The following is a 14,550-nucleotide window of genomic DNA, read 5'->3' as shown; positions in this document are numbered from 1 at the left end:
TGTTGGAAAGAGACAAAACTTCACCTCTTTTACATATTGAACAACATTATGTTCATCAGCATTACCGTGACCATCATCATCAACCCTGCCATCATCACAGCAACAGTAGCGTGTCCTATGTGAAAGGCTACATTCAAATGCTTTAAATACATTAACTCATTTCATTCTCACACCATCTTTAGGAAGAAGGCACTAGCACAGCATCCATATTACAGATAAAACAACGGAGGGACAGTAACTTGACCAGGCTATTTAAACCCAGGCAGTCTGGGCCAAAAGTCAGGGCCCTAACCATATGCTCAACTAAACATGGACAGTTTATTCTCTTTTCTCAGGACAGAAAGCCACAGATAGGAAAAGCCATTTGCAGAAACGCAGGATGGAGCAATGGGCCTACCAAACCTGGGCTCCAGTCCCACCTTCGGAGAGACCTCCATTGCTACTTCTGTAAACCAAGGAAGTGAACATCTGGGTGGTCTCCAAGCTCCCTCGGGCCACAGTGCACGTGGCCGGACAGCCCTTCAGATTTCAGAGCTCCCAGCAGGCCATCCTGGGGAAACCAGCAGGGATGTGGTGACTTGTGGGTGAATACTCAGCAGGCTACCTTGATTCTGGTGGGTGAGAAACCTGAGTGCAAGTGGGATGGGGGCCACTGAGGTCCCCAGAGCCCACACCAGCACGCATTCACCCACTGAGGGTTTAGTGACCAAGTAACCACATGGAATTTTCCTCTTGGTTCCTAAGAGCTATTTTTGTACTGTTAGTATGGCAACTCAACAGATACTGACCCTTACTATCCTAAATCTGTTAAGAATGTCCAGACCACAAGCTCTTAGTGGCAGTGACAGGGTTGCACCATAACTATCACCTCTGAAGTATACGGTGTGGGGTGAGTTTCAAAGGTCTTCACCATTCATAACCTCATGTCAGCCTGAAACCACTGTGAGAGGTAGTGAGCTAATGATAATGATGGTGGCGGGGGTGGCGGTGGTGACAATGCCACCTGCATGTGGAGCACATAACTGCGTACGAGTGCCCACCCCAGTGCTCTGCACTGCATCTCTCTAGGTCTTCAGCGTGGGCTGTGGCGGGGGTGGTGTTTGGGGCCTATATAGCCAGAGAAGAAACTGGGGCTCCGTGAGGCAGATCAACACCCAAATTTTCACGTCAGAGGTGGGCTGCAACTCAGGCTCCCACGAGAGGTGAGGCCTGTCCCTGCTCTCCTCATAGCACGGCAAGAGGAAGCCCCCGGGACCCAGCATGCCACACGCCCCTCTGCAGGTGCCTCACAGGTTGCTCATATAACACGACCCAGTCTGGCGGAAAGAGAACTAACTCAGACTAAAGTGTTTTTTTTTTGCAGTTTTGGTTGGGGCTGGGTTTTAGCTGGGGCTGGGTTTGAACCCGCCAGCTCTGGCATATGGAGCCAGCGCCCTACTCCTTTGAGCCACAGGAGCCACCCTCAGACCAAAGATTTTCCACACATCCTTGTTAGCACCCGGCCCTGCCCCAGGATTGGGTTACATGGTGACAAGCATAAAGGGTCTCTGTAATGGAGGAGCTCACTGGGAACTCTTGGGGCCCGGCCTGAGTTTGACAGCTTCAGTGTGGCAGCCCCATCACCAAGCTCATGGCAGGCCCTCAACAAATGAGCTTCCAGCTCAGCAGGGAGCCAGACATGTAAGAATAACACGGAGACAGAGGGTGATGATGGGGCAGAGTGATAACGCAGCCCAGCGTGCACGGTGTGCAGGTGAAGTGGAAGTATCAGGGAAGGGTTTCCTGAGGAGGGATCTAAAGAATAATTAGCCTTTAGATTCAGCCAGGATGCTAAGAGAGGGCAAGAAGCTCTAGGCACTGGGAAAACCTGAGCGGGGGCTCCCCAAAATTGAATAGCCTAGGAGGTGTGTGTGTGTCAGGACATAGGTGGTACCGTGTTCCGTGGTGTGAAAGCCAGAGGCTGGAGCCTGGCTAAAGGGACGAGGAGACCCTGGAAGTTCACATGCCTCCTCCTCTCTCATCCTCAGACCCGGTAAGCCAAGGTGACTTCTCTTTCTAGTAAACGAGGATGTGAGGCCCACAGAGCCAGCAAGTGGCAAGGCTGGGCCTGGGTACAAGAGTTTGACTGCTGACCCAGGGCTTAAGCAGAACGGGGGCTTAAAGCTGGACTCTGAAGGACCTTAAGACAACAGGAGACAAAGTGTTGGCCGGAGGAGTTGGGCTAAGGAAGAAACAGGCTGGGCAAGTGGCTTAACGTGGCAGAGGGTGGGGGGTCAGTCATGACCCTCCCTTATGAGGGCACTGTGTGTGCGAGGCATTGCAGAGGGTGAGAAAGTGGTCACACACAGCCGTCATGTGCCACCTAAACCACCCAGTTAACCTCCAGGCCCTGCCAGCATCATAGCCAGCCTGTCCCACTAGGCTGCTTGCTAATGGCCTGCTCTATTTGCCTCCGGCCCGGCCTCCTGCCAGAGGTCTGTGGGTAGGCACCAGCTCCCAACTTCTGGTTTCTGGGCCCTGGGCAAGCCAGGAATATGACCGAACCATGTGTGATCCAAGAGATATTATCTGCCCAGCACTCAGCCCTAAGTATATGCTTGATAAACAAGAAGAATAAACACCATCAGCATCTCAAGGAGGCGTAGTTTGACCTACAAAACACCAGCCCCGTAAAGCCTCACACAGAAAGGACAGGTGACAAGTGTCACATGTCACTTTCCCAACACAAATGTCACACTTCAAAAAATTAAGCTGGCAGGGTCCAGGGAGAAGAAAATAAGTGCTGGAGTGTCATTGAGTGGGAGTTAGAAGACCTGGATTTCAGTCCCCATCATGTCACTGTGGAGCTTGGGGACCCTGCAAAGATGCTTCTCTTCTCTGAGTCTCAGCTTTCCTCATTCATGCAGTGGAGGCAGATGGGGAAGGCCTGAATCAGTGACTCTGACCTGTGTGCACATCAGTCATGGGAAAGCTATTTCCAGCCCCCGATGCTGAGTCCCACCCATGGAGTCGGGATGACCACACAGATCCTCACAGAACAAATGCTCCCAAGGTGCCATCTTGCTTGGAGAGACCTGGCTCCAAACACACTGGAATTCTCATGCCAACTCTTAGCTACCAGGGAGGAAGCTGCCAATGCCAGAAGGCCAAACCAGCACCCAGGTGCAGAGAAGGAAGGCAGGACAGACAGATGCCACAAGTCCCCTGTCTGTGTCCAAGCTCTGGAGACAGGAGACTGGCCAGCCTCACAAACACCATGGTTGGCTACTGGGCAGGTCCTTCTGAGGAAGCTACAGGCCACATAGGGTGGATTTTGAAGTTGCCATTAGGGATGTGGAGGGAAGGGGTCACCCCAGGCCCTAATATCACCCTATACACATCCAGTCAGGAACATGTACAAACACATCATTCAATGCTTCACTCCATTTCTTTAAAAAAACAGAGTGTTTCAAACCTGGGAGAGAGTCAGACGCCCCATGACTCCAGCTTTATCTTCCATGGAAGCAGCCCACATTCCCAGAGAGGCCACTGCCTCTCTCCCACTGCTGAGAAGGCCAGCTCTGCCAGTACCGACGGCGAGAGTGGCAGTGACAGCCAGAGGCTTGGCCCCAGCCTGTGTCAAACAGGGAGGGCTGGACTCTACTCACCTTCACATTGCCGCCCTTCCCCCTTGTAGCCAGGCTTGCAGAGGCATTTGTAGGACTTGGGTGTGTTCTGACAGATGGCATCGATGTGGCAGTCATCTGTGCCCTCGGAGCACTCATCTACATCCACTGCTCCTGGTGGGGGTGGGGGTGACAACAGATGAGCTGTGGTCTTTGGGGCAGCAGCAGGCAGTGTGGTGGGGGAGCTCTCGCCTCTGTTCTGCCACTGATCCCTGGGGTACTTAACAGCAACAGCTGTCACATGACAGCCTGGTGTGATAAGCAGCAAGTGGAAGCATCTTTGGGGCAGCTACTCTGCAGTGGTCAAATCCCACTAAGTAGGGCCATCCTTCCACGACAGATGGGAAAACTGAGGTTCAGGGACAGGCTGAGGAAAAGCCTCTCTCTGTGTGTCCAGCTCACCCCATAAAGCTTCGCCCCAAACCTCCTCGCCCTCCTTATTTTAGCTGCAGAGCCAGAAGGGTCCTTTGAGTATTTAAATCCACACACTTTGGGTTACAGATTGGGAAACTGAGGCTAGGAGCAGGGAGTCGAGGCCATGGCAGGAGGCTCCCTCAGATGCACATGGGATTCCAGCCAGCCCTGGGCTGTGAGGAAGGGATTCATCTGGCTTCCATGCCACTCACTGGAGGGTCCACTGGTGGGACCACGCCCTCACCGGGCTCACCTAGCTTACGGATGGTTCTGGGCTCCCCAGTTGTCCTTCCTCTCCTCCTCAGAAATCTAGGTGTGACCTGGTTCTCACATCCTGATGACTTCTAAACTGAAGTTCCATCTAGGCTGAGGGCCCTTAACACTCCCCAAATCCTGCCCCAACACACAGGTACACCTCCAGAGTGGGACAGCTGCTGGGGCAAAGTAAGTCCATATAGATTCTGTGTATCTGTGTGTGCAATCTAGAATGCATACATACACACACACCCACTCTCTCATACACATGCACACCCTCTCTCTCTCTTGCACACACATACATGCACACACACTCGCACATGCACTCTCACACACATGCGCCCCCCACACTCTCACACACACTCTCTCGCACACATGCACACATACACACTCTCTTGCACACTCTCTCTCGCATATACACATACACACACACACACACTCTCTCTCTCACACACATGCACAGCAGGCAGTATCACTTTTCAGGGAGTTGCATCTGCTCAGATGGGCAGCCCACCCCCTATAGCTGCCCAAGAGAAGAGTGAATGGGCCTTGGGAGATGGTGGGTGGAGGGGGTCAGAGCCCTAATCAGATGGTCAGAGGCCAGCAGGAACACTGGTGAAGGGCCTTCTGGGGAAGTGGCAACAGAGGGACCCCCCCAACCCCCATGCAGGGGTGGCACTGCCTCAAGGGCAGGAAGTCAGATGCCACAGGGGACCAATTACATGCTGGGAGTGGTCACTTCTAAGACAGGACCAGTGGGGGCAATGGCCACAGATATGGCTCTTGCTACCTCCCAGGGGTCAGTGCATGGGAATGAGGGAAGAAAACTTCCTGGGGCTCTGGAACCCCTTACCCTGCCCCCCCAATCTATCACCATGTAGGTGACCTTCCTCATCAGGATGGAAACAGACTGATATTGGTGAGGGGTGTGTGGAGCCATCTCCCAACACACATTATAAACATGTCCTTAGGTGGTGGGTGGGTAGAGGGCAGGCAAGTTCGGGAGCCACATGCCATTTGTCCCCACAGATCCTGCAACCATGCTCACTGGCCTGGTTGGGGATTCCCCCTGCGGGGCAGCCTCAGCCTCCCATTGCTGCTCACTTTGACTTTGGTTTGCTTATGCTGGGGGTTACAGCCTCAGGGATTGGGGGGGGCATGAGGGACATGGCGACAGGAGACAGAGACAGATGCAGAGAGATGGGGGAAACAGAGAGGTGGAGAGAGACACATGCAGAACCAGTCATTCAGAGGCAAAAGACCCCAAAGCTTGAGAGAGACACCCATAGGGAATGGGGTGTGGACCGCCCCGAGCCACCTGGTATCCTCACTCAGGGCTTGACTACCATGTGCCACCACACACAGACCTCAGGGAGCCCAGAGCCACAGGCAGGACTCTTCCTCCACCAGCTCCAAAGAGAGAAAGGGAGGAGAGAAGGTGACTCCAGCTCAGCCTGGAGACCCTCCTGACCACCAGAGAGCAGGAGGGACTGAGCAGGAGGATGGGGTCCCTGTGAAATTCCCTCACCTCTGGGCAGCCCCACGTGGCCTCAGACAGACCCCTTCCCCGGGCCTCATCCCCAACGTCCTGTTCCTGGTCCCCAACCTCTCTCTTTCCTGTCTGCTGGCTCCGGTGTGATGTCCACTGGTCCATCGCTTCCCAGGGAGCTCTGTCTGTCACCCTTCCCAGCTCCCTCCTCGCCCTCCTCCGGTCTCCAGGGTCCCTTGTCTGCACCTTTCCCCTCCTTCCCACCGGCCAGTCCCTCCCCGCTGTCCCTTTGCCTCCTCTCCTCTCAGGTCCCTCGTCCTCACCTCTCCCTCCTTCCCACTGGCCAGTTCATCCCTTTTCTGGTCTCGTTCCTCCCCGCTGTCCCTTTGCCTCCTCTCCTCCCAGGTCCCTCGTCCTCACCTCTCCCTCCTTCCCACTGGCCAGTTCATCCCTTTTCTGGTCTCGTCCCTCCCCGCTGTCCCTTTGCCTCCTCTCCTCCCAGGTCCCTCGTCCTCACCTCTCCCTCCTTCCCACTGGCCAGTTCATCCCTTTTCTGGTCTCGTCCCTCCCCGCTGTCTCTCTGCCTCCTCTCCTCTCAGGTCCCTCGTCCTCACCTCTCCCTCCTTCCCACTGGCCAGTTCATCCCTTTTCTGGTCTCGTCCCTCCCCGCTGTCCCTTTGCCTCCTCTCCTCCCAGGTTTTCTTTCCCCTCCAGCTTTTCTCGCCCCATTCGTCTCCTCTCTATCCCTCCGTGTTTTTTTCTGGCTGATTCCCGTGCCCTTTTGTCTGCTCCCTCTCCTCCTCTCCTGTCCGTCTGTCCCTCCACCTGCCACCTCCCCTCCCTCTTTCTCCGGGTCGGTCTCTTTTTCCCTGAAGCACCTCATCGGGTCTCCCCTCACTCCCCTCACCCTGGGCAGCGCCCTTCTGTCCTCCGGGGTCCCCGCCCCGCCTGGTCCGCATTCCGGGCCCCCCTGGACCAGCCGTCGTCGCGTTTTCTTTCTTCCTCCGGCCTCACACTCCCCTCCCCGGGTCTCAGCCCACCCCGCCCCTGCCGCGGCCCCGCGGGGCTCCAGGAGCCCCGGCCGCCCGGGCTGCGGGAGGGGCGCCCCGGGCCGGCCGCAGAAGTTACTTTGTAAAGAGGCGGGGCGGCCGCGGGCGCGCGGGAGCGGCCCTCGGGACCGGGCGGGGTGGGGGGCAGCAGGCCCGAGCCCCCGCCGCCCGCGCCCCCAGTGCTCGCCGCCCTCCGGTAGGGCGCTTACCTGGGAGCCCAGTTGCCCCTGCCAGCCGCCCACGCGTGCCCAGCGCGATCAGCACGCACAAGTGCCAGCGGACGGCCGCCGCGCCCATGCTCGCTGCGGGCCCGGCAGGGCGTGCGGGCGTGAGGGGCGCGGAGACCCGACCGACCCGCCGCTCCTGCGAGCGCTCCTCGCTGCTAGCGGCTCCGCTACCGCTCGGGCTCCGGAGCCACCGAGCCGGCGCTGCCGACGAGCTGACAGCGCGGGTCATTGGCCCGCGGCCGCTGAGGGGCGGGGCGACGCGCGCGGCCGGCCAATGGGCGCGGGCCGCCGGCTCGCGGGGGGAGGGGCGGGCGCGGGCGTCCCCAGCAGCCCCCTCCCCTCCCGGCGGGCGGCAGGTCGGGGGGTGGGGGCCCGGGCGGCTCTCAAGCCCTCTGGATGCGCGGTCTCCGCCTGGCTGGGGCTTGCTCGGGGGCTGCTCCCTCCCCTGCCCCCGTCCCCCGAAGTCCCTGTCGTCCGGAGTGGTCGCCCCTCCGGGGGCAGCACCTTCCCCGCCCCCAGCACTCACACTCGAGGGAGAGGAGGGGGCTGCCAACCGGCTCTCGGAGATCTAGAGAGGCCGACGCCACCCGTTCGTAGCGAAAGAAATGCCGAGGCGCGCACGGAACTGTGCGTGCAGCCGTGCGGTAAGCGTTCATTGAGCACCTACTGGGTGCCGGACTCGGGCCAGGCAGCGGCGACAAGCCAGACGGGGAAAAATAGTGAAATCATCGTGAAATTTACGTTCAAAACAAACGAACTTTTTATCCTTCTGCGAAGAACAATGGCTCGTAAGTGCGTTTGTCGTGGGGCAACCGCAGGACCCGCGTCTGGCACCGGGCGCCCAGGACGGCTCCCACCCGGCGCGGACAATACCCCTTTGCGATCGGTCCCGACGGGCGCCGCCCATGTGTGGGCCGAGCTCGGCCAGCGAAGTTCGCTGCCGGGTGAGTGCGCGGGCTGGCCCTCCCCAGTGACAGACCCGGCGGGGCCGGGGGCGGGGGGAGGGGCGGGAGGAACATCACGGTCATTGGACCCAGCACCGGCTCTAGCCTGGCTTGGGGTCCACACCTGACGCCTGTCCGCCCGGGGCGTGGTCCCACCCGCCCGGGAGGGAGGCGCGGCTGGAAATAAATGGCCCCTCTCAGCCAGAGGCAGGACGCTTTAAGGGAAGAAAGTTCAGCAAACCCCAAGGCCCATCTCCTTGACAACCACCAATAAGAGCTCCTTTTTTCTTCTCCTGCCCTCCAGGCCTGATTCAAAGACGAGACTTTTCTCTTTTTTGTCCACTCTGCCTTCACCAGTTCGTCCCAACAGTCCCCTGCACACCAGCTCCCCTCCCTGGCCAGCACAACCCCATACTCACACATGCAGACACAGGCTCTCACACACACTCGCAGGATCTTCTGGACAGGATGGCCTCAGTGCTAGAAAGTTAAATCTGTGTCCAGCCAGCTCTTGATCTGACTTCACATCAGCTTGTGGCATTGGCCCGGAGGCTGGGACAAGGGGGTCCCCACATGGGGATCCAGAAAGGGCCAGAGTGGAAGGAAATGCTGCTTCTTGTCTCCACTAAACCCCCTCCCCATTGCTCTGCCATTTACAGCGGCTTGGTGGGGGGACTGTTCCTGGCTGGTGGTTTAACTTGGGAGATCCCCTCTCAGTGTGGCTTGGGGGTTTCTGCGCATGGGTGAAAACTCCCTCAGAACCGCATATTATACTTATCATATTATAAGTATGAGGTGGGGAGGGGGGCTCTGATCTTCTAGAAACAATGCTCTCTAATTCATCAGGGTACCCCAGGTGGGGGGGGAATGCCTCAAGGTATCCCCCAGGCACAGGAGAACCTTCTTTCAGGCTCTGTCCCCCCCAAATCAGGGTGGGAATGGAGGCAAGTGATGGCCTGTTAGTCTATGACCCCCACAGCCTGGGACCAGCTCTCATACCAAGTATTAATCAGCAGCCTGCCCTCAAATAATTGCTCAGGTCGAGTTTGCTGGTGAATTACAGTGGTTCTCAACTTTCCTAATGCCAGGACCCTTTAATACAGTTCCTCATGTTGCGGTGCTGCAACAAAAATAATTTTATGGTTGGGGGGTCACCACAACGTGAGGAACTGTATTAAAGGGTCGCAGCATTAGGGGGGTTGAGAACCTCTGTCAAGGTGTGCTGACAGAAGAAAAGTGAATCTTTCCAGAAGGTGATCTCGTGGTCTGTGTAGAGGATCCAGAGAGCAGCGGAGGAAAGTGGAGAGAAACACACCTGTAAACCCTTCGTGTGTGCACTAAAGGACGTGGCCTATGGGGCAGAGAAAGGTGACTTCTGCCCTGGGGGTCTGTCAGGGAGACCCCACCAGGGCAGGTGACCTGGAGCTGAATACAAAGTATAAGGAAATTTTCCTGCTGGACAAGAAAGGACAGATGGACAGAATGTGCCAAGGTCCACTAGAGAAGCAAGGACCCAGAAAACAAGCCAGAGAATGTTCTCAGAGCATCTTAAAAACTGTAGAGCACATGTGAGTGTGCTGGCGATGTGATGGGGAGCTGCTCATGGAGACTGGGGGGTCTGTCTGGGTGTGAGAAGGGTGGATGGGCGAGAACCTGTATGCCAGGACCCTGCAAAGCGTGCCTTCGAGCCTCTGGACACTTATCTGGAAGAATTGCACAGTGACTGTGGGAGGGGGCTCTCCGTGGCTTCCATCACCCTCCAAATGACCTGTGAACTCCTTGTGTGGCAAACAAGGCCCCCTCACCACCTCCATAGCAGTCCCGGCCTCATGAAATTGCTGTGAAGAGAGCCCTGTAGACCTCCCGCTTCTAACACCCTTGAATCTGCAAGTCCCCCTCTGCCTGGACACCCTTTGTTCCCTCCTCTATGAGGCACAGCCCTTCTTTTCTGCCCACACCCGCCTGTCTGAGGCCACCACTCCCACTGGGCCTAAGAAATTATTGTCGAATGAGTGAATGAACAAATGAACAAGGAAACAAGACATGTTATTTAACTGAGAATTCTTGTTGCTCCATGGACAAGATTCTTTGTCTGTTAATGGGGGATTTGAGGAGTGAATCCAGCTGCCCACTGTCCCTGTCCACCTCCCCCTCTGCGCCCCAGGGGTCGGCTGAGCCAGTAGGCAGGATCAACAGTCCTCAGGTGCCCAGAGCAGTGACCTGGGATCCTTTGGCTCCCCCTGGTGACTCCTGGCACAGTTCTAAGAGAAGAGGAGGGGAGAGGAGGTGAGCTCTCCCCTTCCCTCCCTCTAGGCACACCCACTGTGACCCCAGCTGTTGACCTTAGTCCACAGCACAACATCCAACTGGTCTGGGCTAAGACCACACCCTCCATGCTCACCAGCCCTGTAACCTTGGCTAAATTAGTTAACACCTCTGTGGGCCTCAGCTCCCCACCTCTGTGCAGCTGAACTCCTAGAGTGGTCGGGAAGATTAAACACAGACAGAAGTGAAGTGGGACCTCTCCGAGCCTCAGTTTTCTCATCAGTAAAATGGGAGCCATGCTAATGTCTTTCTCACTAGGCTGTGGGAAGGATTTGATGAGATTTTGTACATGAAGCCCTGGCACACAGAGGTAGTTAGTACAGGCTGGTATAATTATTATACTTGTACTAGTACTACTAATACTCATAGCAGCAGATGGTAGTAATATTTCAACTGGTTAAAAGCACCTTACTTTAAAAATTTTCCTCATGAAGAATCTCTTGGTTAATAACAGTAATAAAAGTTCTTAGAGAAAGTGCAGTTCTCTGCAAGCATAAATTGCCATTACACAATGTCACGCCTCCATCTTGAGGACTTTAGAGGCTTTTGTCATCCTTTTTTTTAACAAAAATGAAATTACACAGTACCACCTGGAGTTGTTCATGTCTTTGGACCTTCGGGGGTAGTTTCCCTCCAATCCCTAGGGGACCCTCTATTACACAGGCCCCATTTCTTGATTTGACCTGTCAAGCGAGGGACAAGGACCAGCAGCTTTTCCTTTGCAGCACGTCCTGAAGAGCCTTGCAGTGTGCTAGGCGTGTCCCCACCCATGACCTCTGGGGCTGCAAGTTCATGGACGCTCTGGCAGGAAAAGCTGCAGGTCTATCCCAGAGACAGCCCAGCCTATGGGGTTCTTCATTTTACAGCTGGGTAAACTGAGGCACAGCCCCGCAGATCACTACCCCCAAGGCACATCCACCTAGAGCTCCCTCAGGCACCTATACTCTGCCAAGTGGGCCCTCCTGCCCAAGCCCGTCCTTCCCAGGCCTCCCTACTTGGGGTGGTGCCTCTCCCCTCTCCTCACTCTGCTCACCAGCCCTTCAGCCTGTGACTATAACCTCTCCTGTTCATTCCCTCAGCCACCGGCTTTGTTGAGCCAATACCACCTCTCACCCCAATGACGCCACCGAGGTTCAAACTCATACCCTCCAGGGTAGCTGGAGTCAGCTTTCAAAAGGCTGGCCCTCACCACTCCTTATTCTAAGAGGACGAAGTCCCCTCTAGACCCTTAGAGGTGGACCCCATGGACCTTGCCATCCTCACCCCTCTGTGTGCTAAACTTTCACGCTTCATCTTCCTTCCATGGTGCCTTGCACCTCTGAGCCACCATTCACTCTCTTCCACCCTCTTGCAATACCCTTCCCTGTCCTTCAGTCCTGGCAGACACAGACTCAAGCTCAGCTCAGAGATCCCATCCTCAGAGTCCAGCTGTGCCCTGCCTGGTTCCCCTCCATGGGCACTGGTGCAGCTTTGAAACTTGGGACCTACTGGCTAGTAAATGTCTCATTCTTAGGCCAAAATGTGTGCAGGTTAGTTAGACATCCTGGTCACCTAGTATCCCTTCCGAGTCCTCAGAGGTGAGTAGGTAACTGGCTGGGCCATTCGTTGCCTCCCTCCCCTGGCCATATAATTAGTCCAGACAGGGATACAACTAAGCTCAGATGGTCAGACGCCTGCCCCAGAATTCTGTGCGGAGCTCGTGGGGCGTGTCTTATTCCTGTGTGGGCATGAGGCATTAAGCATGGTCGTCCCTGCTGCCTGTCACTGTTGTTCCACCACTGTGGGGACTGATGGCCTGACAGAATGGATCCAGCAGTCATAGAGAAGCAGAAAGGAGAGGAAGAGAGGAAAGGAGGGACTGGAAGGTGCCTGCAGCTCTCACGAGTCATCTCTTCTGCTCTTAAGATGGTCGTGTAGGTGTATGCCACTTGCAGCCAAAATAGTCCTGCTCAATTGGTGGGTGAAGTTGGGGTTACCTCCAGGAAATGACACCATCAACCGATAGCACACATGTCAGGCCTCATCCTCAACACTTTGCACATATTAATTCATGTAATCCCACAACCCATGATGAGGTAGGTGCTATTATCCTATTTACAGGTGTAAAATATGGCACGGAGAGGTTAAAGTGACTTGCCCAAGGTCATACAATGGAGCCAGGAATCAAACTCAGATACTGTGACTCCAGTGTACATGCTCTTAGCTGCTCAGACATCTATAACAATCATAGTCAATTAAATCATTTAAAAATGCTCCTAGCTTTTCCTTCCTGACAATTAACGTTGTGATTTCTTATTAACATTTTATTTATCCAGGTGTGACAATTTCATGACTATTCCAACAACAGTAAGAACTGGAGTTCCTTGGCTGCCTGTGGAATGAATGGACAAATGAATGAGTGGGAAGTGTTGGCCTCAGTCTCCCAGCTGGTCAGGGCGAGGATGGGAAGGAACTGTGGGCCCCAATTCCCTGTCCAGGGCCCCTTCGTCCTCCCTCTGTTCTGTGGTCTCAGATGTTCCGTGGTGGGTGGAGGGAAGTGCAGGAACTTGGCAGATCAGAACTTTAATCTAGACTCCGACACGTACTTGCTGTGTGCCTTTGGGCCAGCCACTGTACCTCTCAGTACACTCATCTGTAAAACTGATAGCTGATAGGATAGCTGACCTCAGAGGGCGTGAGACTCTCACAAGTTCCCATGTGTAAAACAGGCCAGATATTTAACACACAGCAGCTTAGCAGGCTGTTCACTCAATGGCTTAGTGAGCACATGCTGTGTGCCCGACACCCTTCTGGGTGTTGGGGACAGAGCAGTGAGTGGGTTGGACTAGCTCCCTGCCCTCACAGAGCTCACAGCCCATCTGGGGAGGCAGGGAAACAAAGTAGAGAAGCTCAAGGTAGCGAAAGGGCTTTGCAGAGACTGAAGCAGGGCAGTGAGACTCAGTGTGAAAGCGAGTGTGTCTGTGTGTGGCGGTGGGGATTGTTCAAGGTCTCTTCCAGGAGCTGACACTTGTGGTTGAACCTGAATCTCAGAAGGAGCCATCGAGCTAAGATCGGGTGGCAATGGGGTGGGGACGGCAGTGGGGGTGAAGGGTGCTTGGAGGTCTGCCGCAGAGAGACAAGGAGTGGACTTGATCTTCAAAATTCTCTTAGGTGGAGTGCACCTGTAATCTCAGTACTTTGGGAGGCTGAGGTAGGAGGATCTCTTGAGCTCAGGAGTTTGAGGTTGCAGTGAGCTATGATGATGCCACTGCACTCTAGCCTGGGCACCATAGTGAGACCTGTCTCAAGAAAAAAATTCTCTTAGAATCTTTTCTTTTTTGCTAGCCCCTGCCCCCAGTAATGGTACAATGGAGCCTGTATCAATTCCCTGCCTCCAGAATGACTGTGCCACATCATGGGACCAGGGGCGGGCATGGGGTATGGAGGGGGCTTTGAAGGCAGGCACAAGTGTGCACTCACTGCCCTGCAAATGCTGGTTTGTGCAAGAACATCTTTTACACAGAAATTAATATTTCCTCCCATTTCAAGTCATGTCTATCTGCTCAGCATAGAGAAGACCCCGAGACCAGGACAGTTACCCTTTTACCGTATTTCCTGCCATTGTTTCTTCTATGAACACAAACATTTTAAAAAATAAAATTAAGACTATAAAATAAAATTTTAAAAAATAAAATTAAGACTAAAAAAATACTATGTTTTAGACATACAGCATATTTTTTTGGCCTCTATTTTTTTTTTTTTTTTTTTTTTTTTTGGCCGGGGCTGGGTTTGAACCCGCCACCTCTGGCATATGGGACCGGCGCCCTACCCGCTGAGCCACAGGCGCCGCCCCTTGGCCTCTATTTTTAATTATTAGGTTATTAATTATGAAATATCTGATTTCCTTAAGTGCTAAGTTTGACCATTAATATTGCTGACATTTCAACTCTTTTTGGTTTTTTTGTTCATTGTTAGGAAGTACATTCTCATGCTTTCAAATGCATGTTTTGCCTTGTGATTATCTTTCAAAAAAATTTTAGAGCAATTTTTGTGAAACCACGGGTAAAGCAAGAATTTGTGTTACTTTTGGTGCAGCACAGACAGCTTGAAATAGCAACACAGTGTTTGGGAAGGACATGGCTAATGAATGTACGTCAATGGCTTGAGAAATTCTGTTCTGGTGATTTTCATCTTGAAAATGAG

The 14,550-nt window shown here is 54.5% G+C and overlaps 2 protein-coding genes across 4 annotated transcripts in view; one reads left to right on the top strand and one right to left on the bottom strand.

Moving 5' to 3' along the window:
* The window catches only part of SCUBE1 (signal peptide, CUB domain and EGF like domain containing 1), a 120,926-nt gene extending 113,649 nt beyond the window's left edge, over positions 1 to 7,277 (bottom strand). For all 3 annotated transcript variants that reach the window (XM_053585699.1, XM_053585700.1, XM_053585701.1), the window contains exons 1-2: positions 7,082 to 7,277; positions 3,648 to 3,779 (exon numbers count right to left, since the gene is read on the bottom strand). In XM_053585699.1, coding sequence (XP_053441674.1) covers positions 3,648 to 3,779; positions 7,082 to 7,169 — 220 coding nt within the window. In that variant the 5' untranslated portion in view covers positions 7,170 to 7,277. The remainder of the gene's footprint in view (positions 1 to 3,647; positions 3,780 to 7,081) is intronic.
* LOC128580861 (uncharacterized) lies at positions 7,168 to 9,364 on the top strand. The gene is made up of 3 exons (XM_053583339.1): positions 7,168 to 7,444; positions 7,564 to 8,043; positions 9,318 to 9,364. The coding sequence occupies exons 1-3, from the start codon at positions 7,168 to 7,170 to the stop codon at positions 9,362 to 9,364; spliced, it is 804 nt and encodes a 267-aa protein (XP_053439314.1).
* Positions 9,365 to 14,550: the final 5,186 nt, after the last annotated feature.

This window comes from Nycticebus coucang, chromosome 3 (assembly GCF_027406575.1).
Source record: "Nycticebus coucang isolate mNycCou1 chromosome 3, mNycCou1.pri, whole genome shotgun sequence".
Lineage (NCBI taxonomy): Eukaryota > Metazoa > Chordata > Mammalia > Primates > Lorisidae > Nycticebus > Nycticebus coucang.
The sequence above is the reverse complement of the archived record's forward strand: the minus strand, read 5'-3'. Positions and strand labels throughout refer to the sequence as shown.